The sequence below is a fragment of the Bombina bombina genome, chromosome 6 (genome assembly GCF_027579735.1).
Source record: "Bombina bombina isolate aBomBom1 chromosome 6, aBomBom1.pri, whole genome shotgun sequence".
In the NCBI taxonomy this organism is placed as follows: domain Eukaryota; kingdom Metazoa; phylum Chordata; class Amphibia; order Anura; family Bombinatoridae; genus Bombina; species Bombina bombina.
Window position 1 is genome coordinate 509,185,801 of NC_069504.1, and position 22,650 is coordinate 509,208,450.

Below are 22,650 nucleotides of genomic sequence, written 5' to 3' on the forward strand. Positions count from 1 at the left end.
GCCAGACTCGTAATACCAGCAGGCGGTAAAAAGCAGCGTTAGGACCCCTTAACGCTGCTTTTTTACCCTAACGCCAAACTCGTGATCTAGCCGTGTGTTTTTTCCATTTTTTCATCATATTTTATAATTGTTTTATGGTAAATTATAAGATATGATGAAAATAATGGAATCTTTAGAAAGTACATTTACTTTTAGCGAGAAAAACGGTATATAATATGTGTGAGTACAGTAAATGAGTAAGAGGAAAATTAAAGCTAAACACAAACACCGCAGAAATTTAAAAATAGCCCTGGTCCTTAAGGGAAAGAAATTGAAAAATGGCCTTGTCCTTCAAAAGTTAAACAACTTTCCAATTTACACTTATCATCAAATTTGATTTGTTCTCTTGTTATTCTTAGTTGAAAGCAAAACCTTGGTAGGATCATATGCCAATTTCAAAGCCCTTAAAGGTCGCCTCTTATCTGAATGCATTTGAAAGTTTTTCACAACTAAAGGGCGTTAGTTCATGTGTGCCATATAGAAAACATTGTGCTCATGCCCATGGAGTTATTTAAGAGTCAGCACTAATTGACAGAATTGCATTTCAGGCAAAAGAACTGAAATAAGGGGGCAGTCTGCAGAGGCTTAGATACAAGGTAATATCAGAGGTAAAAATTATATTAATATAACAGTGTTGGTTATGCAAAACTGGGGAATGGTAAATAAAGGGATTATCCATCTTTAAAAACAAAAACATTTTTGGTGTTTTCTGTCCCTTTAAGCACCTCGATGCCTGTATCAGGTAACTATCTTGAGAATTTAAAGGGACATTTAACTGTCTGGCACAACTACAGTAGCATGTAAAGCTACCTCTCTGATGTGCAAAGCACAGGGTATAGCTGCCAAAAAGCCAGTAACATCACTGATCTGAGACAGTGCGCTACTTTTGTCACAGTATGCAACAATACCTGAGTTCCAAGATGGTGAAACCTAGTATGAAAATGTAGAGCTTCGTCAACCAAAAAAAACAGGGTAAAAAAACAATATCATGGTGAGTAGTAACCCTGCTACTGTAGCTGTACCCAGCAGTTTTATGTCCCTTTAAGGACTGCATAGGCAGAGGCCTTTAAATGTTATAGGTTGCACTTCACTGCTACAACTGCAATAAATATATTTCACTTAAAAATAATTATATTATTGAATGCAGTTTCATAAGAAAGCAATGTTATTTTTCTACTTACAGTGACAGACTTAGAACATTCTCAAGAACAGAGCATCCATATTTACAGTCATTTAATATGGCCACTCCAAAGCCATGCTCTGACAGATCCATCCAACGGTGAGCCCACACCTAAACCAAGATCATACAGTAAGCATGAAATGAAATGTTTTATACTGGAAATAAAAATGTAATGTGATTAATATGCTGCCTCAAATATGAGAGATTTCAAATGTCAGATACTTCCTAAAATATAAACAATTAGAACTGACAAAGCAAAATATAGATTAGGTTAAGAAGTACTTACATTAAGTCCATGGGGAGGTAAAAGGGTGAAAATGTGTAGAAGACTGAGCCTAAGATTAGGCAAAAGTAAATTTATGCTTACCTGATAAATTAATTTCTTTTACGATATGACGAGTCCATGGATTTCATCCTTACTTGTGGGATATTAATCTCCTGCTAACAGGAAGTGGCAAAGAGCACCACAGCAGAGCTGTATATATAGCCCCTCCCTTCCCCTCCACCCTCAGTCATTCGGCCGAAGGTATAGGAAGAGGAAAGGAAAGGCTAAAAAGTGCAGAGGTGACTGAAGTTTACCAAAAATAAATAAATCTGTCTTAAAAAGAACAGGGTGGGCCGTGGACTCGTCATATCGTAAAAGAAATTAATTTATCAGGTGAGCATAAATTTACTTTTCTTTTACAAAGATATGACGAGTCCACGGATTTCATCCTTACTTGTGAAATACCAATACCAAAGCAAAAGGACACGGATGAAAGGGAGGGACAAGACAGGAACCTAAACAGAAGGCACCACTGCTTAAAGAACCTTTCTCCCAAAAATAGCCTCAGAAGAAGCAAAAGTATCAAATTTGTAAAATTTGGAAAAAGTATGAAGGGACGACCAAGTCGCAGCCTTACAAATCTGTTCAACAGAAGCATCGTTTTTTAAAAGCCCATGTGGAAGCCACAGACTTAGTAGAATGAGCCGTAATTCTTTCAGGAGGCTGCTGTCCAGCAGTCTCATATGCCAGGTGGATGATACTTCTCAGCCAAAAAGAAAGAGGGGTAGCCGTAGCTTTCTGAGGTTCACAAGAATCCAGAGTCGCTAAAACCTCCCTAAGTAACAGACGTAGGTGTTCAAGCTTAAATTTAAATGACATAACGTCCGAATCTGTCTGAGGTAATATTTCCTGGGTCTGAAAGTTCACCCTCAGACAGCAATTCCCTAACCCCCAACTCAGAACATTGTGAGGGAACATCGGAAAAAGCTAATAAAGCACCAGAGGATTCAGTATTTACATTAATACCTGACCTACTGCGTTTACCCTGTAACACTGATAATTTGGATAATATCTCTGTAAGAGTAGTTGACATAACTGCAGCCATTTCCTGCAGAGTAAAAGCATTAGACGCACTAGAAGTACTTGGCGTTGCTTGTGTGGGTGTTAAAGGTTGTGACACTTGGGGAGAATTAGATGGCATATCCTGATTCCCTTCAGACTGAGAATCATCCTTAGGCATACTTTTATTACTTAAAATATGCTTCTTACATTGTAAGGCCCTTTCAGTACAACAGGTACACAATGTAAGTGGGGGTTTCACAATGGCTTCTAAACACATAGAACAATTAGTATCCTCAATGTAAGACATGTTGAATAGACTAACAATATCTTAAACACTTTGAACAATTTAAAAAAAAAAAAAAATGTACTGCGCCTTTAAAAAATAAAAAAGCATACAATTTTCCAAAACTGTTAAAAAAGCTACTAAATCTGTTTAGCAACACATATTTAATGTGCCCAAAAATTATTGCACCTAAAAGCAATAGGCAAAAATAACCTTATCATGACATTTATAGTGAAAAAATACTATTTATTCAAAAAAATTACCCCTGCCCTTAAAGTACTTGAAAACGACTCTACCACGATCCGGTCATCAGAGCATAAGTTTAAGCCTAACCGGAGCTCATGTCTGATGCCTAATGAGCCAAAATGTACTGCGCGTCAGAGCGCGCAAAAAATTAGGCCCTGCCCATTAAGGGCGATCACAAACAAATCCAAAATACCGCATAGGAAGTGGTTCGAACCAAAAAACAAACTCATAATGCTGAAGCCCTTAATAAAAATAAAATAACGAGCTGCCTCTCCCAGTGTCCATAACAAACACCCAATATGTCACACAAAAAACGTTTTAAATAAAGGATTTAAAGTAACACCTTTTTGCTTTAAAACCAGGTCCACTTTAACCCCTTTTATAGCAAAGAATAAAATGTCAGCCATTCTGATATAACAGGTCTCCTCAGAAAAAAGACTGAACATACCTCAATGCTTATAGCATGCAGCTGTCCTCCACTCTGAAGATTTCTTACACTACCTTCAGCAATCTGTGGGAACCAATGTGGATCTTAGTTACGTCTGCTAAGATCATCAACCTCAGGGCAAAAAACTTCTTCCATATCCCCCTGAGGAAAATAGTACACACCAGTACCATTTGAAAATAAAAAACTTCTTGATTGAAGAAACTAAAACTAACACCTTACTTCACCTCTTCCTAGTATAACACAGGCAAAGAGAATGACTGAGGGTGGAGGGGAAGGGAGGGGCTATATATACAGCTCTGCTGTGGTGCTCTTTGCCACTTCCTGTTAGCAGGAGGTTAATATCCCACAAGTAAGGATGAAATCCGTGGACTCGTCATATCTTTGTAAAAGAAATATAATTTACTGCTGGGATGAGACTCTCCTTTTTCTTAGACACAAGGTTTAGATAAACAACTGCAGGAGGACTATGAAACTATCCTAGTATCTAAGCCATAAATCTATATGCCCATGAAAACACTAACTTGATGACAGTCTTCTTTAGAAAGCATTTAATAAATGGTAAAGTTGCAATTTCTTAACCCATTATACAATAGATTCAGAAAAAACAAAATTTATGCTTACCTGATAAATTTATTTCTCTTGTGGTGTATCCAGTCCACGGATTCATCCATTACTTGTGGGATATTCTCCTTCCCAACAGGAAGCTGCAAGAGGATCACCCACAGCAGAGCTGTCTATATAGCTCCTCCCCTAACTGCCACCTCCCAGTCATTCGACCGAAGACAAGCAAGAGAAAGGAGAAACTATAGGGTGCAGTGGTGACTGTAGTTTAAAAATTTTAAACACCTGCCTTAAAATGACAGGGCGGGCCGTGGACTGGATACACTACAAGAGAAATAAATTTATCAGGTAAGCATAAATTTAGTTTTCTCTTGTAAGGTGTATCCAGTCCACGGATTCATCCATTACTTGTGGGATACCAATACCAAAGCTATAGGACACGGATGAAGGGAGGAACAAGGCAGGCGCTTAAACGGAAAGCACCACTGCTTGTAAGACCTTTCTCCCAAAAATAGCCTCCGAAGAAGCAAAAGTATCAAATTTGTAGAATTTAGAAAAAGTATGAAGCGAAGACCAAGTCGCCGCCTTACAAATCTGTTCAACAGAAGCCTCATTTTTAAAAGCCCATGTGGAAGCCACCGCTCTAGTGGAATGAGCTGTAATTCTTTCAGGAGGCTGCTGGCCAGCAGTCTCATAAGCTAAGCGGATTATACTTCTTAACCAAAAAGAAAGTGAAGTTGCGGAAGCCTTTTGGCCTTTCCTCTGTCCAGAGTAGTCAACAAACAATGCAGATGTTTGACGAAAATCTTTAGTAGCTTGTAAATAAAACTTTAAAGCACGAACCACGTCAAGATTGTGTAATAGACGTTCCTTCTTTGAAGAAGGATTAGGACACAGTGACGGAACAACAATCTCCTGATTGATATTCTTATTAGATACCACCTTAGGAAGAAACCCAGGTTTGGTATGCAATGCTACCTTATCCGCATGGAAGATCAGATAAGGGGAATCACACTGCAAGGCAGATAACTCTGAAACTCTTCGAGCCGAAGAGATAGCTACCAAAAACAGAACTTTCCAAGATAAAAGCTTGATATCTATGGAATGCAGAGGTTCAAGCGGAACCCTTTGAAGAACTTTAAGAACTAAATTTAAACTCCATGGTGGAGCAACAGGTTTAAACACAGGCTTGATTCTAACTAAAGCCTGACAAAACGCCAGAACGTCTGGAACATCCGCCAGACGCTTGTGCAAAAGAATAGACAGAGCAGAAATCTGTCCCTTTAAGGAACTAGCTGACAATCCCTTCTCCAATCCTTCTTGGAGAAAAGATAATATCCTGGGAATCCTGACTTTACTCCATGAGTAACCCTTGGATTCACACCAATGAAGATATTTACACCATATCTTATGATAGATTTTCCTGGTGACAGGCTTTCGAGCCTGAATTAAGGTATCAATGACCGACTTGGAAAAACCACGCTTTGATAAAATCAAGCGTTCAATCTCTAAGCAGTCAGACGCAGAGAAATTAGATTTGGATGTTTGAAGGGACCTTGAAGTAGAAGGTCCTGCCTCAGCTGCAGAGTCCATGGTGGAAAGGATGACATGTCCACCAGATCTGCATACCAAGTCCTGCGTGGCCACGCAGGAGCTATCAAAATCACCAAAGCTCTCTCCTGCTTGATCCTGGCAATCAGACGAGGGAGCAGAGGAAATGGTGGAAACACATAAGCCAGGATGAAGGACCAGGGCGCTGCTAGAGCATCTATCAGCGCTGCCTGGGGATCCCTTGACCTGGACCCGTAACAAGGAAGTTTGGCGTTCTGACGAGACGCCATGAGATCCAGTTCTGGTTTGCCCCATAGTTGAATCAGCTGGGCAAATACCTCCGGATGGAGCTCCCACTCCCCCGGATGAAAAGTCTGCCGACTTAGAAAATCCGCCTCCCAGTTCTCTACTCCTGGGATATGGATAGCTGAGAGATGGCAAGAGTGAACCTCTGCCCATAGAATTATCTTTGAAACCTCCAACATTGCCAGGGGGCTCCTTGTTCCCCCTGATGGTTGATATAGGCTACAGTCGTGATGTTGTCCGACTGAAATCTGATGAACCTGACCGCAGCTAGCTGAGGCCAAGCCTGAAGAGCATTGAATATCGCTCTTAGTTCCAGAATGTTTATCGGAAGGAGTGTCTCCTCTTGAGTCCACGAGCCCTGCGCCTTCAGGGAGTTCCAGACTGCACCCCAGCCCAGAAGGCTGGCATCTGTCGTTACTATAGTCCAATCTGGCCTGCGGAAGCTCATCCCCTTGGACAGATGGACCCGAGATAGCCACCAGAGAAGAGAATCCCTGGTTTCTTGATCCAGATTTAGTAGAGGGGACAAATCTGTGTAATCCCCATTCCACTGACTGAGCATGCAAAGTTGCAGCGGTCTGAGATGTAGGCGGGCAAACGGTACTATGTCCATTGCCGCTACCATTAAGCCGATTACTTCCATACACTGAGCCACTGAAGGACAAGAAGTGGAATAAAGAACATGGCAAGAGTCTAGAAGTTTTGACAATCTGGCCTTCGTTAGGTAAATCTTCATTTCTACCAAATCTATCAGAGTCCCTAGGAATGAAACTTTTGTTAGAGGTGATAGAGAACTCTTTTCTTCGTTCACCTTCCACCCATGGGACCTCAGAAATGCCAGAACAATGTCCGTATGGGACCTTGCGATTTGAAAAGTCGACGCCTGTATCAGAATGTCGTCTAAGTAAGGGGCTACTGCTATGCCCCGCGGCCTTAGGACCGCTAGGAGGGACCCTAGAACCTTTGTAAAGATTCTTGGTGCCGTGGCCAACCCGAAGGGAAGAGCCACAAACTGGTAGTGCCTGTCTAGAAAGGCAAACCTGAGAAAACGATGATCTTTGTGTATCGGGATGTGAAGATAAGCATCCTTTAAGTCTACGGTAGTCATATATTGACCCTCCTGGATCATAGGAAGGATGGTTCGAATAGTCTCCATCTTGAAGGATGGGACTCTGAGAAATTTGTTTAAGATCTTGAGATCTAAGATTGGTCTGAATGTTCCCTCTTTCTTGGGAACTACAAACAGATTTGAATAGAAGTCCTGCCCCTGTTCCTCCTGCGGAACTGGGTGGATTACTCCCATAACTAGGAGGTCTTGAATACAATGTAAGAATGCCTCTCTCTTTATCTGGTTTGCAGATAAGTGTGAGAGATGAAATCTCCCTTTTGGGGGAGAGGTTTTTGAATTCCAGAAGATAACCCTTGGACACAATTTCTAATGCCCAGGGATCCTGGACATCTCTTGCCCAAGTCTGGGCGAAGAGAGAGAGTCTGCCCCCTACTAGATCCGTTTCCGTATCGGGGGCTGCTCCTTCATGCTGTCTTAGAGGAAGCAGTAGGCTTTTTGGCCTGTTTCCCCTTGTTCCAAGCCTGGTTAGGTCTCCAGACCGGCTTAGACTGGGCAAAAGTTCTCTTGTTTTGTGTTAGAGGAAGTTGAAGCTGCGCCACTCTTGAAGTTTCGAAAGGGCCGAAAACTAGACTGTTTGGTCCTTAATTTGTTGGACCTATCTTGAGGAAGGGCGTGACCTTTTCCTCCAGTGATGTCAGAAATGATCTCCTTCAGTCCAGGCCCGAATAGGATCTGCCCTTTGAAGGGAATGTTGAGAAGTTTAGACTTTGAAGTCACGTCAGCTGACCAGGATTTAAGCCATAGCGCCCTACGCGCCTGAATAGCAAAATCTGAATTTTTAGCCGTTAGCTTGGTTAAATGAACAACGGCGTCAGAAACAAAAGAATTGGCAAGCTTAAGAGCCTTAAGCTTGTCAATAATATCTTCCAACGGGGTTTCAACCTGTAGAGCCTCCTCTAGAGACTCAAACCAGAAAGCCGCAACAGCAGTGACTGGGGCAATGCATGCAAGAGGCTGGAGAATAAAACCTTGTTGAATAAAAATTTTCTTAAGGTAACCCTCTAATTTTTTTATCCATTGGATCTAGAAAAGCACAACTGTCCTCGACAGGGATAGTGGTACGCTTAGCTAGAGTAGAAACTGCTCCCTCCACCTTAGGGACCGTCTGCCATAAGTCCCGTGTAGCGGCGTCTATAGGAAACATCTTTTTAAAAACAGGAGGGGGAGAGAACGGTACACCTGGTCTATCCCATTCCTTGGTAATAATTTCAGAAAACCTCTTAGGGATTGGAAAAACATCAGTATGAGTAGGTACTGCATAGTATTTATCCAATCTACATAATTTCTCTGGGACTACAATAGTGTCACAGTCGTCCAGAGTTGCTAAAACCTCCCTGAGCAATATGCGGAGGTGCTCAAGCTTAAATTTAAATGTAGACATATCAGAATCAGGTTGAAGTATCTTCCCTGAATCAGAAAAATCACCTACAGATTGAAGCTCCCCTGCTTCAGCTTCAGTACATTGTGAGGGTGTATCAGACATAGCCACTAAAGCGTCAGAGAGCTCTGTATTTATTCTAGTCCCAGAGCTGTCTCGCTTTCCCTGCAATTCTGGCAGTTTAGATAATACCTCTGTAAGGGAATGATTCATAACTGCCGCCATGTCTTGCAAGGTATACACAATGGGCGCGCTAGATGTACTTGCCGTCCCCTGAGCGGGATTTATAGGTTCTGACACGTGGGGAGAGTTAGACGGCATAACTTCCTCCTTGTCAATTTCTTCTGGTGATACATTTTTTAAAGCCAGAATATGGTCTTTGTAATCTATAGTAAAATCAGTGCATTTGGTACACATTCTAAGAGGGGGTTCCACAATGGCTTCTAAACATAATGAACAATGAGTTTCCTCTATGTCAGACATGTTTAAACAGACTAGTAATGAGACCAGCAAGCTTGGAAAACACTTTAATAACTGTGAACAAGCAAAAAATAAAAACGGTACTGTGCCTTTAAGAGAAAAAAAAACAATCACATAAACTGCAAAACAGTGAAAAAAGCAGTAAATTTTACGAAATTTTTACAGTGTGTATAATAGACTGAAATAGCATTGCACCCACTTGCAAATGGATGATTAACCCCTTAGTTTCAAAACCGGATCAAAAAAACAATATAAAAGTTTTTAAACAGTCACAACCAACTGCCACAGCTCCACTGTGGCTCCTACCTGCCCATACGACTTTGGAAGGCACAAAAACCCTTTAGAGAGGTCCTATATGTTCAGGGGAGTCCTTGAGACATCCAGGGAAGCGGGACGTCTCAAGCTGCAAAAACTACTGCGCAATTTAGGCGCGAAAATAGGCCCCTCCCAACCTGTACTCACAGTGAGAGGGCCTTAAAAAACAATCCCTAGGCAAAATCTAGTCAGTCATGTGGAAAAACTGGGCCACAAAATAAAGTTTTATCACCAATTTGTAATAAACGTTTATATACCTCAAGCAAACGTTATATCTATTCAGTAATGAGAGTAAAATAACTAAAATATTACCCTTTACAGCAAGCATGATACCAGTCGTTATTAAATCACTGTAATCAGGCTTACCTTAAATAAATCCGGTATTGTCAGCATTTTCTAGCTTATCATCTCTCTAGAAAAATTTAAAACTGCACATACCTCAGAGCAGGAGACCCTGCACGCTATTCCCCCAGCTGAAGTTACCCATCTCTTCAGTTATGTGTGAGAACAACAGTGGATCTTAGTTACAAACTGCTAAGATCATCAAAAAACCACAGGCAGACTCTTCTTCAACTTTCTGCCTTAGGCTAAAATAGTACAACTCCGGTACCATTTGAAAATAATAAACTTTTGATTGAAGATAAACTACATTAATGCACCACATCTCTCTAGCTACTTCCCTTGTCGAGAGCTGCAAGAGAATGACTGGGAGGTGGCAGTTAGGGGAGGAGCTATATAGCAGCTCTGCTGTGGGTGATCCTCTTGCAGCTTCCTGTTGGGAAGGAGAATATCCCACAAGTAATGGATGAATCTGTGGACTGGATACACCTTACAAGAGAAATAAAAACACACACATTGATACTTTATGTGTTTAAATGATATATAACACTTATATGTGTGTCCTCAGCAATTTTTCGGGGGAGGGGGGGTGGGGGCAAATCAACTGAGACTGCTTGGACCACCAACATGTTGGACGTAGATCGACTTTATGGGGGACGATGGGCTACATGTTTATAATGTGATGAAGCTTCCATAGCAATTATATCATACACTGTTTTGATAGATGGGTATTCATATTCTTTCAAGACATTTTGAACCACTTCTGATATTTTAGAAAGATCTAAATGATTTTCAGTGTTCTATAAAATCTACCCATAATAAAAATTCTAACCAATAAAATTGCTTTAATAGGTACTTGAAAGCCAAAATTGAACGTTCGTGTTTCAGATACAGCATTCAATTTTAAGAGACTTTTCAATGGTCTTCTACTTTAATATTTACGTTGTTCTCTTGGCATCCTGTGCTGAAAAGCTAGTCTATGTAGGCTCAGGAACAACTGGAAGCTAGCTGGTGATTGGTTGCTACACGCATATGCATCTTGTCATTGGCTTACCAGACACATTCAGTTAGCTCCAAATAGTGCATTGCAAGCAATAGTGCAATAATAAAACACTTACATATTAGAGCATTTTTATTTTTGTATGTTTATGTCCCTTTACACAATGTGAGTCTGTCATGTCTAAACAAATGCCCACAGGTATACAGGTTTGAGATAAATACCATTACATAGTGTTTCTTTGATGCTATTTCCCCTGCCTCACTCATAATGACTATTTTGCAATACAGTCACTAGGTTTTACTGTCAATTCACACACTTTTGGGGGCAAGAGAGAATAACATAAAACAGGTTATGTGACTATAGCAGTGCTTTATTTAGTCACTGTGACATACTATTTTAAAGAAGCACAAAATACAATGTATGATTTCATCCACTGTCCTCATTTTCTTCGGCAATATGTAAATTAAAAAAAAAAAAAAAAAAAAAAAGAGTAAAGCAGATGTGTTACAGACTAATTTATTAATATTGAATATTTCGGAAAAAACTCACCTCATATCGGGCCCAGTCCCAAGAGGTGTTTCTATGAGTTGGCCTCTGAAGGTGTCCAAACTGAATCTCATATGTAGCATTTGAATTTAACACGTTAACTGGGAACTCAACTTTCAGGAACTTATGAGCCTCGTTCCAGGTTACCTAGTGGAATAAGTAAAGCAGAATTAGTCATTTGTATATAAATTGATATTAAGCATGGGAAGTATTTAGTTCAGAATCCTCAATAGAGTATTACTCCATTTCTTTATGGTAAATGTACCAACCACATATGCAGGAAATCTATTTACCCTTCTTAACAGTAGTGCTGAGCTGTTATCTTTAACTTCATTCATAGGGGCCGATTTATCATTGGTCTGTCCGACATGATCCGCTCAGCAGATCATGTCCGACAGACATTGATGAATGCCGACAGCATACGCCGTTGTCATTTATCATTGCACAAGCAGTTCTTGTGAACTGCTTGTGCAATACGGCCCCCTGCAGATTCGCAGCAAATCGGCCACTAGCAGGGGGTGTTAATCAACCCGATTTTATTGGATCGGGCGGATTGATGTCCGCAGCCTCAGAGCAGGTGGACCAGTTATGGAGCAGCGGTCTTAAGACCGCAAACATTAGCACACGATATAGAAGTATCGTGCCCCGCGCTAAACTTTTGTTCATATTGCAAGCTGAAAGTAAACGCGACAACACAAGCGCAATTAAATTTAACGTGCGCTGTGTGATTGACGATCTTGCGTAAAGGGCAAAAAAAGCAGCATAAATACATTAAAAACATAATTTATGTAAGAACTTACCTGATAAATTCATTTCTTTCATATTAACAAGAGTCCATGAGCTAGTGACGTATGGGATATACATTCCTACCAGGAGGGGCAAAGTTTCCCAAACCTTAAAATGCCTATAAATACACCCCTCACCACACCCACAAATCAGTTTAACGAATAGCCAAGAAGTGGGGTGATAAGAAAAAAAGTGCGAAGCATATAAAATAAGGAATTGGAATAATTGTGCTTTATACAAAAAAATCATAACCACCACAAAAAAGGGTGGGCCTCATGGACTCTTGTTAATATGAAAGAAATGAATTTATCAGGTAAGTTCTTACATAAATTATGTTTTCTTTCATGTAATTAACAAGAGTCCATGAGCTAGTGACGTATGGGATAATGACTACCCAAGATGTGGATCTTTCCACACAAGAGTCACTAGAGAGGGAGGGATAAAATAAAGACAGCCAATTCCTGCTGAAAATAATCCACACCCAAATAAAAGTTTAACAAAAAACATAAGCAGAAGATTCAAACTGAAACCGCTGCCTGAAGAACTTTTCTACCAAAAACTGCTTCAGAAGAAGAAAATACATCAAAATGGTAGAATTTAGTAAAAGTATGCAAAGAGGACCAAGTTGCTGCTTTGCAGATCTGGTCAACCGAAGCTTCATTCCTAAACGCCCAGGAAGTAGAAACTGACCTAGTAGAATGAGCTGTAATTCTTTGAGGCGGAATTTTACCCGACTCAACATAGGCAAGATGAATTAAAGATTTCAACCAAGATGCCAAAGAAATGGCAGAAGCTTTCTGGCCTTTCCTAGAACCGGAAAAGATAACAAATAGACTAGAAGTCTTACGGAAAGATTTCGTAGCTTCAACATAATATTTCAAAGCTCTAACAACATCCAAAGAATGCAATGATTTCTCCTTAGAATTCTTAGGATTAGGACATAATGAAGGAACCACAATTTCTCTACTAATGTTGTTGGAATTCACAACTTTAGGTAAAAATTCAAAAGAAGTTCGCAACACCGCCTTATCCTGATGAAAAATCAGAAAAGGAGACTCACACGAAAGAGCAGATAATTCAGAAACTCTTCTAGCAGAAGAGATGGCCAAAAGGAACAAAACTTTCCAAGAAAGTAATTTAATGTCCAATGAATGCATAGGTTCAAACGGAGGAGCTTGAAGAGCTCCCAAAACCAAATACAAACTCCATGGAGGAGAAATTGACTTAATGACAGGTTTTATACGAACCAAAGCTTGTACAAAACAATGAATATCAGGAAGAATAGCAATCTTTCTGTGAAAAAGAACAGAAAGAGCAGAGATTTGTCCTTTCAAAGAACTTGCGGACAAACCCTTATCCAAACCATCCTGAAGAAATTGTAAAATTCTCGGTATTCTAAAAGAATGCCAAGAAAAATGATGAGAAAGACACCATGAAATATAAGTCTTCCAGACTCTATAATATATCTCTCTAGATACAGATTTACGAGCCTGTAACATAGTATTAATCACGGAGTCAGAGAAACCTCTATGACCAAGAATCAAGCGTTCAATCTCCATACCTTTAAATTTAAGGATTTCAGATCCGGATGGAAAAAAGGACCTTGTGACAGAAGGTCTGGTCTTAACGGAAGAGTCCATGGCTGGCAAGATGCCATCCGGACAAGATCCGCATACCAAAACCTGTGAGGCCATGCCGGAGCTATTAGCAGAACAAACGAGCATTCCCTCAGAATCTTGGAGATTACTCTTGGAAGAAGAACTAGAGGCGGAAAGATATAGGCAGGATGATACTTCCAAGGAAGTGATAATGCATCCACTGCCTCCGCCTGAGGATCCCGGGATCTGGACAGATACCTGGGAAGTTTCTTGTTTAGATGAGAGGCCATCAGATCTATCTCTGGGAGCCCCCACATTTGAACAATCTGAAGAAATACCTCTGGGTGAAGAGACCATTCGCCCGGATGCAACGTTTGGCGACTGAGATAATCCGCTTCCCAATTGTCTACACCTGGGATATGAACCGCAGAGATTAGACAGGAGCTGGATTCCGCCCAAACCAAAATTCGAGATACTTCTTTCATAGCCAGAGGACTGTGAGTCCCTCCTTGATGATTGATGTATGCCACAGTTGTGACATTGTCTGTCTGAAAACAAATGAACGATTCTCTCTTCAGAAGAGGCCAAAACTGAAGAGCTCTGAAAACTGCACGGAGTTCCAAGATATTGATCGGTAATCTCACCTCCTGAGATTCCCAAACTCCTTGTGCCGTCAGAGATCCCCACACAGCTCCCCAACCTGTGAGACTTGCATCTGTTGAAATTATAGTCCAGGTCGGAAGAACAAAAGAAGCCCCCTGAATTAAACGATGGTGATCTGTCCACCACGTTAGAGAGTGCCGAACAATCGGTTTTAAAGATATTAATTGATATATCTTCGTGTAATCCCTGCACCATTGGTTCAGCATACAGAGCTGAAGAGGTCGCATGTGAAAACGAGCAAAGGGGATCGCGTCCGATGCAGCAGTCATAAGACCTAGAATTTCCATGCATAAGGCTACCGAAGGGAATGATTGAGACTGAAGGTTTCGACAGGCTGTAATCAATTTTAGACGTCTCTTGTCTGTTAAAGACAAAGTCATGGACACTGAATCTATCTGGAAACCCAGAAAGGTTACCCTTGTTTGAGGAATCAAAGAACTTTTTGGTAAATTGATCCTCCAACCATGATCTTGAAGAAACAACACAAGTCGATTCGTATGAGACTCTGCTAAATGTAAAGACGGAGCAAGTACCAAGATATCGTCCAAATAAGGAAATACCACAATACCCTGTTCTCTGATTACAGACAGAAGGGCACCGAGAATCTTTGTGAAAATTCTTGGAGCTGTAGCAAGGCCAAACGGTAGAGCCACAAATTGGTAATGCTTGTCTAGAAAAGAGAATCTCAGGAACTGATAATGATCTGGATGAATCGGAATATGCAGATATGCATCCTGTAAATCTATTGTGGACATATAATTCCCTTGCTGAACAAAAGGCAATATAGTCCTTACAGTTACCATCTTGAACGTTGGTATCCTTACATAACGATTCAATAATTTTAGATCCAGAACTGGTCTGAAGGAATTCTCCTTCTTTGGTACAATGAAGAGATTTGAATAAAACCCCATCCCCTGTTCCGGAACTGGAACTGGCATAATTACTCCAGCCAACTCTAGATCTGAAACACAATTCAGAAATGCTTGAGCTTTCACTGGATTTACTGGGACATGGGAAAGAAAAAATCTCTTTGCAGGAGGTCTCATCTTGAAACCAATTCTGTACCCTTCTGAAACAATGTTCTGAATCCAAAGATTGTGAACAGAACTGATCCAAATTTCTTTGAAAAAACGTAACCTGCCCCCTACCAGCTGAACTGGAATGAGGGCCGTACCTTCATGTGAACTTAGAAGCAGGCTTTGCCTTTCTAGCAGGCTTGGATTTATTCCAGACTGGAGATGGTTTCCAAACTGAAACTGCTCCTGAGGACGAAGGATCAGGCTTTTGTTCTTTGTTGAAACGAAAGGAACGAAAACGATTGTTAGCCCTGTTTTTACCTTTAGACTTTTTATCCTGTGGTAAAAAAGTTCCTTTCCCACCAGTAACAGTTGAAATAATAGAATCCAACTGAGAACCAAATAATTTGTTTCCCTGGAAAGAAATGGAAAGTAGAGTTGATTTAGAAGCCATATCAGCATTCCAAGTCTTAAGCCATAAAGCTCTTCTGGCTAAGATAGCCAGAGACATAAATCTAACATCAACTCTAATAATATCAAAAATGGCATCACAGATGAAATTATTAGCATGCTGGAGAAGAATAATAATATCATGAGAATCACGATTTGTTACTTGTTGCGCTAGAGTTTCCAACCAAAAAGTTGAAGCTGCAGCAACATCAGCCAATGATATAGCAGGTCTAAGAAGATTACCTGAACATAGATAAGCTTTTCTTAGAAAAGATTCAATTTTTCTATCTAAAGGATCCTTAAACGAGGTACCATCTGAGTAGGAATGGTAGTACGTTTAGCAAGGGTAGAAATAGCCCCATCAACTTTAGGGATTTTGTCCCAAAATTCTAATCTGTCAGGCGGAACAGGATATAATTGCTTAAAACGTTTAGAAGGAGTAAATGAATTACCCAATCTATCCCATTCCTTAGCAATTACTGCAGAAATAGCATTAGGAACAGGAAAGACTTCTGGAATAACCGCAGGAGCTTTAAAAACCTTATCCAAACGTATAGAATTAGTATCAAGAGGACTAGAATCCTCTATTTCTAAAGCAATTAGTACTTCTTTAAGTAAAGAGCGAATAAATTCCATCTTAAATAAATATGAAGATTTATCAGCATCAATCTCTGAGACAGAATCCTCTGAACCAGAAGAGTCCAAAGAATCAGAATGATGGTGTTCATTTAAAAATTCATCTGTAGAGAGAGGAGATTTAAAAGACTTTTTACGTTTACTAGAAGGAGAAATAACAGACAAAGCCTTCTTTATGGATTCAGAAACAAAATCTCTTATGTTATCAGGAACATTCTGCACCTTAGATGTTGAGGGAACTGCAACAGGCAATGGTACATCACTAAAGGAAATATTATCTGCATTAACAAGTTTGTCATGACATTTAATACAAACAACAGCTGGAGGAATAGCTACCAAAAGTTTACAGCAGATACACTTAGCTTTGGTAGATCCAGCAGGCAGAGGTTTTCCTGTAGTATCTTCTGGCTCAGATGCAACGTGAGACATCTTGCAATATGTAAGAGAAAAAACAACATATAAAGCAAAATAGATCAAATTCCTTATAAGACAGTTTCAGGAATGGGAAAAAATGCCAAACATCAAGCTTCTAGCAACCAGAAGCAAATGAAAAATGATTCTGAAATAATGTGGAGACAAAAGCGACGCCCATATTTTTTGGCGCCAAATAAGACGCCCACATTATTTGGCGCCTAAATGCTTTTGGCGCCAAAAATGACGCCACATCCGGAACGCCGACATTTTTGGCGCAAAATAACGTCAAAAAAATGACGCAACTTCCGGCGACACGTATGACGCCGGAAACGGAAATGAATTTTTGCGCCAAAAAAATCCGCGCCAAGAATGACGCAATAAAATGAAGCATTTTCAGCCCCCGCGAGCCTAACAGTCCACAGGGAAAAAGTCAAATTTTTGAGGTAAGAAAAATATGATAATTAAAGCATAATCCCAAATATGAAACTGACTGTCTGGAAATAAGGAAAGTTGAACATTCTGAGTCAAGGCAAATAAATGTTTGAATACATATATTTAGAACTTTATAAATAAAGTGCCCAACCATAGCTTAGAGTGTCACAGAAAATAAGACTTACTTACCCCAGGACACTCATCTACATGTTTGTAGAAAGCCAAACCAGTACTGAAACGAGAATCAGTAGAGAAAATGGTAAATATAAGAGTATATCGTCGATCTGAAAAGGGAGGTAAGAGATGAATCTCTACGACCGATAACAGAGAACCTTATGAAATAGACCCCGTAGAAGGAGATCACTGCATTCAATAGGCAATACTCTCCTCACATCCCTCTGACATTCACTGCACGCTGAGAGGAAAACCGGGCTCCAACTTGCTGCGGAGCGCATATCAACGTAGAATCTAGCACAAACTTACTTCACCACCTCCCTTGGAGGCAAAGTTTGTAAAACTGATTTGTGGGTGTGGTGAGGGGTGTATTTATAGGCATTTTAAGGTTTGGGAAACTTTGCCCCTCCTGGTAGGAATGTATATCCCATACGTCACTAGCTCATGGACTCTTGTTAATTACATGAAAGAAATATACTGTTACACTCATATAAACACTATCTGATAAAAATTATTCATATAAATATTAATTTTTTTTTCCCCATAAGGGTTAAAAGGTATATGGCCATGTATTTGACAGCAAAGGGCCATTATTATTATTCTCTCTCTCTCTATACATACATACACCTGTATATATTCATATAGATATTGATATATTTTTTTAATATATTTTTAGCTTTCGCACACATGCAAAATATTTACTTTCAACTTGTAATTTGCGCACTAATCCAGTGGTGCCCTTTAACAAAAGCCCTAAATAGCGAGTCACTTGTAATCTGGCACAAAGAGTTTCCTCTACGCACTCTATGAAATATCTTCTATCCAGTCTTGTTCATTTTTTTATGGAGATATTTTAGATAAATTATGTGTTAACCACATTCAACTGGAATATAATCTTCTACTATGTTTAGATCAGTAGTAATGATACCATAACTAAATGGTTGATTAAAATAAATGACTTAGGTCTATATCTATCTAGGCAGATGTTCAACAGAATAAAAGCTAACAAATTATATTACATTTTTCAGTACCTTAGTATTAAATCTGACATAGGGACATGAAGCATCTAGGATTATCTCTTGAACAATAGTGCTCTTTTCACTTATTTGCAAAGAGAACGTTACAGAACCTCTCAGTCCCCCTTGGCTGCTGATTTCCAGTTTACTTAATGGACTTGTAAGAGTCTTTCTGCAATAAAAAGGAAGTTATGAAGCTATACAGTGATAATCGGGCAAAATATTAGTCTAGGAGACTAAAGATAATTATGTTGCAGCTACCTGGTCTCAAGATGATAGTCCATCACATCCCAGGCATCCCAGTAAAGGGGAACATCATCAAATATCACAAACTGATTTCCGTAACAGTTTTCAGAAATAGACTCTCTGAAACAAAAGACTGAGTTCTAGAAAAGAGTTTTCCAGTTATTTGGAAGGTGAAAGTTCAGCCATTTATTTAATGAAGACTCAAAATCTGTAACCACCGCGCATTAGCCTTATCTCAGTTGTAATCTTAAAGTTGTTGCAGTGAAAGATTATTTTCAAACTACAAAAAAAACATTATTAAGAAATTCGCAAGATATATAAATGTCAGTGAGGATTTTGTTAATTAACCCTGGGAATTTTTGTTTAGTTGTGGCCAATGGCTAAACAGGATACATCCCTTACCACATAGAGAGGTGAAGCATAATGTGGAGAAGGGTAAGATTTAAACCCCTTTTAGCTAAGGTCAGAATTTCTATAAATAGCAATACCCTCAGCAAACGTTACATATGAGGCTTCTTGTTCTCATTTTCTCTGTCTAATCAGAGCTGCAGAATTTGCATAAATGTTGATGAACAATCAAGTCTGACTAATGTGGAGGTGTTGAAAGTGACTTCTAAATTATAAAGCTCTTATACATGATATTAAGTGCTTTGACCCAAACACTGGTCGCTGGTTTCTGCCCAGTTGCAAAAATAATTTGCAGAAGCTTCTGAATTAGTGCCAATGTACTAGTAATGTCTGAATTTAACATTTAAATGCCATTGTTACTTTAGGCTTGGAAGTGGTTATCAACTGTAATCTAGCCAGGCTGCTCTGTACTTGAAAGGCCATAAGCAATTACTTATATGGTCTTAATGGTCTTATAACAGAACCATCACGTTCAAAGTCTAGGAGACGTCAGCTGTGTGGGTTAAATCCTCCCTTAAATCAGCTCCAACATCACTTCAATAAATGGCAATGCAGATAAGTAGAACTGTTACATGAGAGGGTGAAACCTACAGCAGAATAATGCATTATATTACTACGTCATTAATTCAATATTAAAGAAATACTGTAACAAAAATGTTAATTAAAGGGACAGTCAACTCCAGAGTTTTTATTGTTTAAAAAGATAATCCATTTATTACCCATTCCCCAGTTTTGCATAACCAACGCGTTATATTAATATACTTTTACCTATGTGATTACCTTGTATCTAAGCATCTGCAGACTGCCCCTTATCTTAGTTCTTTTGACAGACTTGCATTTTAGAAAATCAGTGCTGACTCCTAAGTAACTCCACGGGAGTGAGCAGAATGTAATGTATATGCAACATATGAACTAGCACTGTCTAGCTGTAAAAAAACAGAATGCACTGAGATAAGAGGTGGCAAGTGCTTAGAAATTAGCATATGAGCCTACCTAGGTTTAGCTTTCAACAAGGAATACCAAGAGAAAAAAGCAAATTTGATGATAAAAGTAAATTAGAAAGTTATATAAAATTGCAGGCCCTCTCTGAATCATTAAAGTTTAATTTTGACTAGACTGTCCCTTTAGACATACTGAAAATATGTTTTCCGTGATTTTTTTTTTAAGTATATCCATTTGTGAACTTCATTCAGACACCCACTGGCTGATAAGGACAGCTACTATAGCTTGAACGGTAAAGAGAACCACACCCCTATAAGCCTGACGAGAAAAAAACAAAAATGGTTTATTTATAACAGGAACTTGATATAAAAATAAATACCTGCTGGAAGCCAGCAACTGTAGTGATGACAAACGTCCTTTTGTGTCAATGGTAACACGGACAATTCCATTTTCCATTGTTACAGAATTATCATCCTGTTTTGATGGAGGAAAAAATTCCATCAGTGATTAGCAAATTACTAAGAAAGAACTGAAGCCTGCCCAGGTATGAAGTCATTAACCAGCTACAGTGGTAACTTAATAAAGGTATGGTATATTATAGGTAGCAGGGTTTTTTCCTTACATTAGAGTAATAAACCCTAACCATACCCCTTACTGAAGATGGACATCACCCTGGAACCAGGATAAAGGTAGGAAATAAATCATTTAATGGGGGTGTTCATTTTTAACAGGAGTTTCTTCAGTAATGGGTTTCCCCTGATGGCTATTGGGTATAGCAGACTCTTTGGTTATTAGGGGAGTGCATTTGGGACTTTTAAGTAGGGAAACTTGCAAGATTTTTGTGTGAGAGGGTGTCCTTACACTCTTTAGTCAGTTATGGGGTTAATAGTGGTAGCAAGGCTGTTATTATAGTGGTGGTGGCAAGGGTTAATTGCATTGGGGAACGCTGCATAGTTGCACTAACCTGTCTGAGAACTGTAACAGGATGGACGGGGCTCATATATTCGAGAAGTGTCACATAACCCATACTTGGCACCTTCACAAGGCCTAAACAATCAGAAGAATAAAAAAAAATAACATTTACTAAGTCAGTATCTTTTTGATAAACGCCAGACGTTATGTATCATTTAATACGATTCAAGTCTTTTAAAAAAACAGTTTGCTTACTTCACATTTGGGCAAAGAAAAATTAAAGGGATATGAAACCTAAAAATGTCTTTTGTTATTCAGATAGAGCAGATCATTTTTTAAAAACGTTTCCAATTTACTTCTATTATCAAAATTGCTTTGTTCCCATATTATTCTTTGTTGATACCTAGGAACACTACATAGTAGGAAATACTGCTGTCATCTAGTGCTCTAGCATATGGATAACATTTTTGCAAACCTGCTGCCATATAGTGCGCCAGACACGTGCTCGCTACTGAGCTTACATCCTTGCTTTTCAACAAAAGATACCAAATGAACAAAGAAAAAATGATAATAGAGGTAAATTAAAACTGCACGCTATCTAAATCATTATGAAAAAGTTTGAGCTTCATATCCCTTTAAGCTATTTTAATTAGGGGATATAGTTTGATATGGGCAACTTTAAAAATGAAGATGTGCACTAGTGCATTTCAATTTGGAATATAAACGATAATTTTTTGCAATATACCTGTATTAGCGTAAATGTTTCTAGCAAACATTATCATGGTTCTGCTGCATATGCACATATGCTGTGCACACCCCATGCACCAGCACTTAAATACCCCCCCTTCTCAGAGAGCTGTTAGTGTCTTGTATGACATAAACCAAGTCATTACTGATATGATATATGCTACAGCAATATTTCTGAGCAGTCTTGGGGCTCGATGATTGAAAGCTCTCTGGGCTGGCGAGATTACTAAAGAATGCTCGCCAGTCCTATTTCCCTGGTGGAATGATCTAAAGCCACTTTTTACTCTGAAAACAGGGTGTCTCACTAAGGGGCGTATACTGCATTTTCATATGAATTGTGCACAACAAAATTCGTATTTTAAAGGAACAGTCTACACCAGAATTTTTATTGTTTTAAAAGATAGATAATCCCTTTATTACCCATTCCCTAGTTTTGCATAACTAACACAGTTATATTAATATACTTTTAACCTCTGTGATTACCTTGTATCTAAGCCTCTGCAATCTGCCCCTTTATTTCAGTTCTTTTGACAGACTTGCAGTTTAGCCAATCAGTGCCTGCTCCCAGATAACTTTCACGTGCACGAGCACAGTGTTATCTATATGAAATACATGAACTAACACCCTCTAGTGGTGAAAAACTGTTAAAATGCATTCTGAAAAGAGGTGGCCTTCAAGGTCTAAATTAGCATATGAACCTCCCAGGTTAAAGGGACACTGAACCCAAATTTTTTCCTTTCATGATTCAGATAAAGCATGCAATTTTAAGCAACTTTCTAATTTACTCCTATTATCATTTTTTCTTCATTCTCTTGCTATCTTTATTTGAAAAAGAAGGCATCTAAGCTAAGGAGCCAGCACATTTTTGGTTCAGCACCATGGACAGCACTTGTTTATTGGTGCTGTCCAATCAGCAAGGACAACCCAGGTTTTTCACCAAAAATGGGCCGGCATTTAAACTTACATTCTTGCTTTTCAAATAAACATACCAAGAAAATGAAGAAAATTTGATAATAGGTGTAAATTAGAAAGTTGCTTAAAATTGCATGCTCTATCTGAAACACGAAACAAAAAATTTGGGT

At 39.2% G+C, this 22,650-nt stretch overlaps 1 protein-coding gene across 1 annotated transcript in view; it reads right to left on the reverse strand.

The window, feature by feature from the left end:
- MAN2C1 (mannosidase alpha class 2C member 1) overlaps positions 1-22,650 on the reverse strand; it is a 97,182-nt gene that overhangs the window by 11,320 nt on the left and 63,212 nt on the right. The window contains 6 exon segments of the mRNA XM_053717405.1: positions 1,221-1,330; positions 11,132-11,275; positions 18,329-18,485; positions 18,575-18,679; positions 20,289-20,383; positions 20,874-20,956. Coding sequence (XP_053573380.1) covers positions 1,221-1,330; positions 11,132-11,275; positions 18,329-18,485; positions 18,575-18,679; positions 20,289-20,383; positions 20,874-20,956 — 694 coding nt within the window.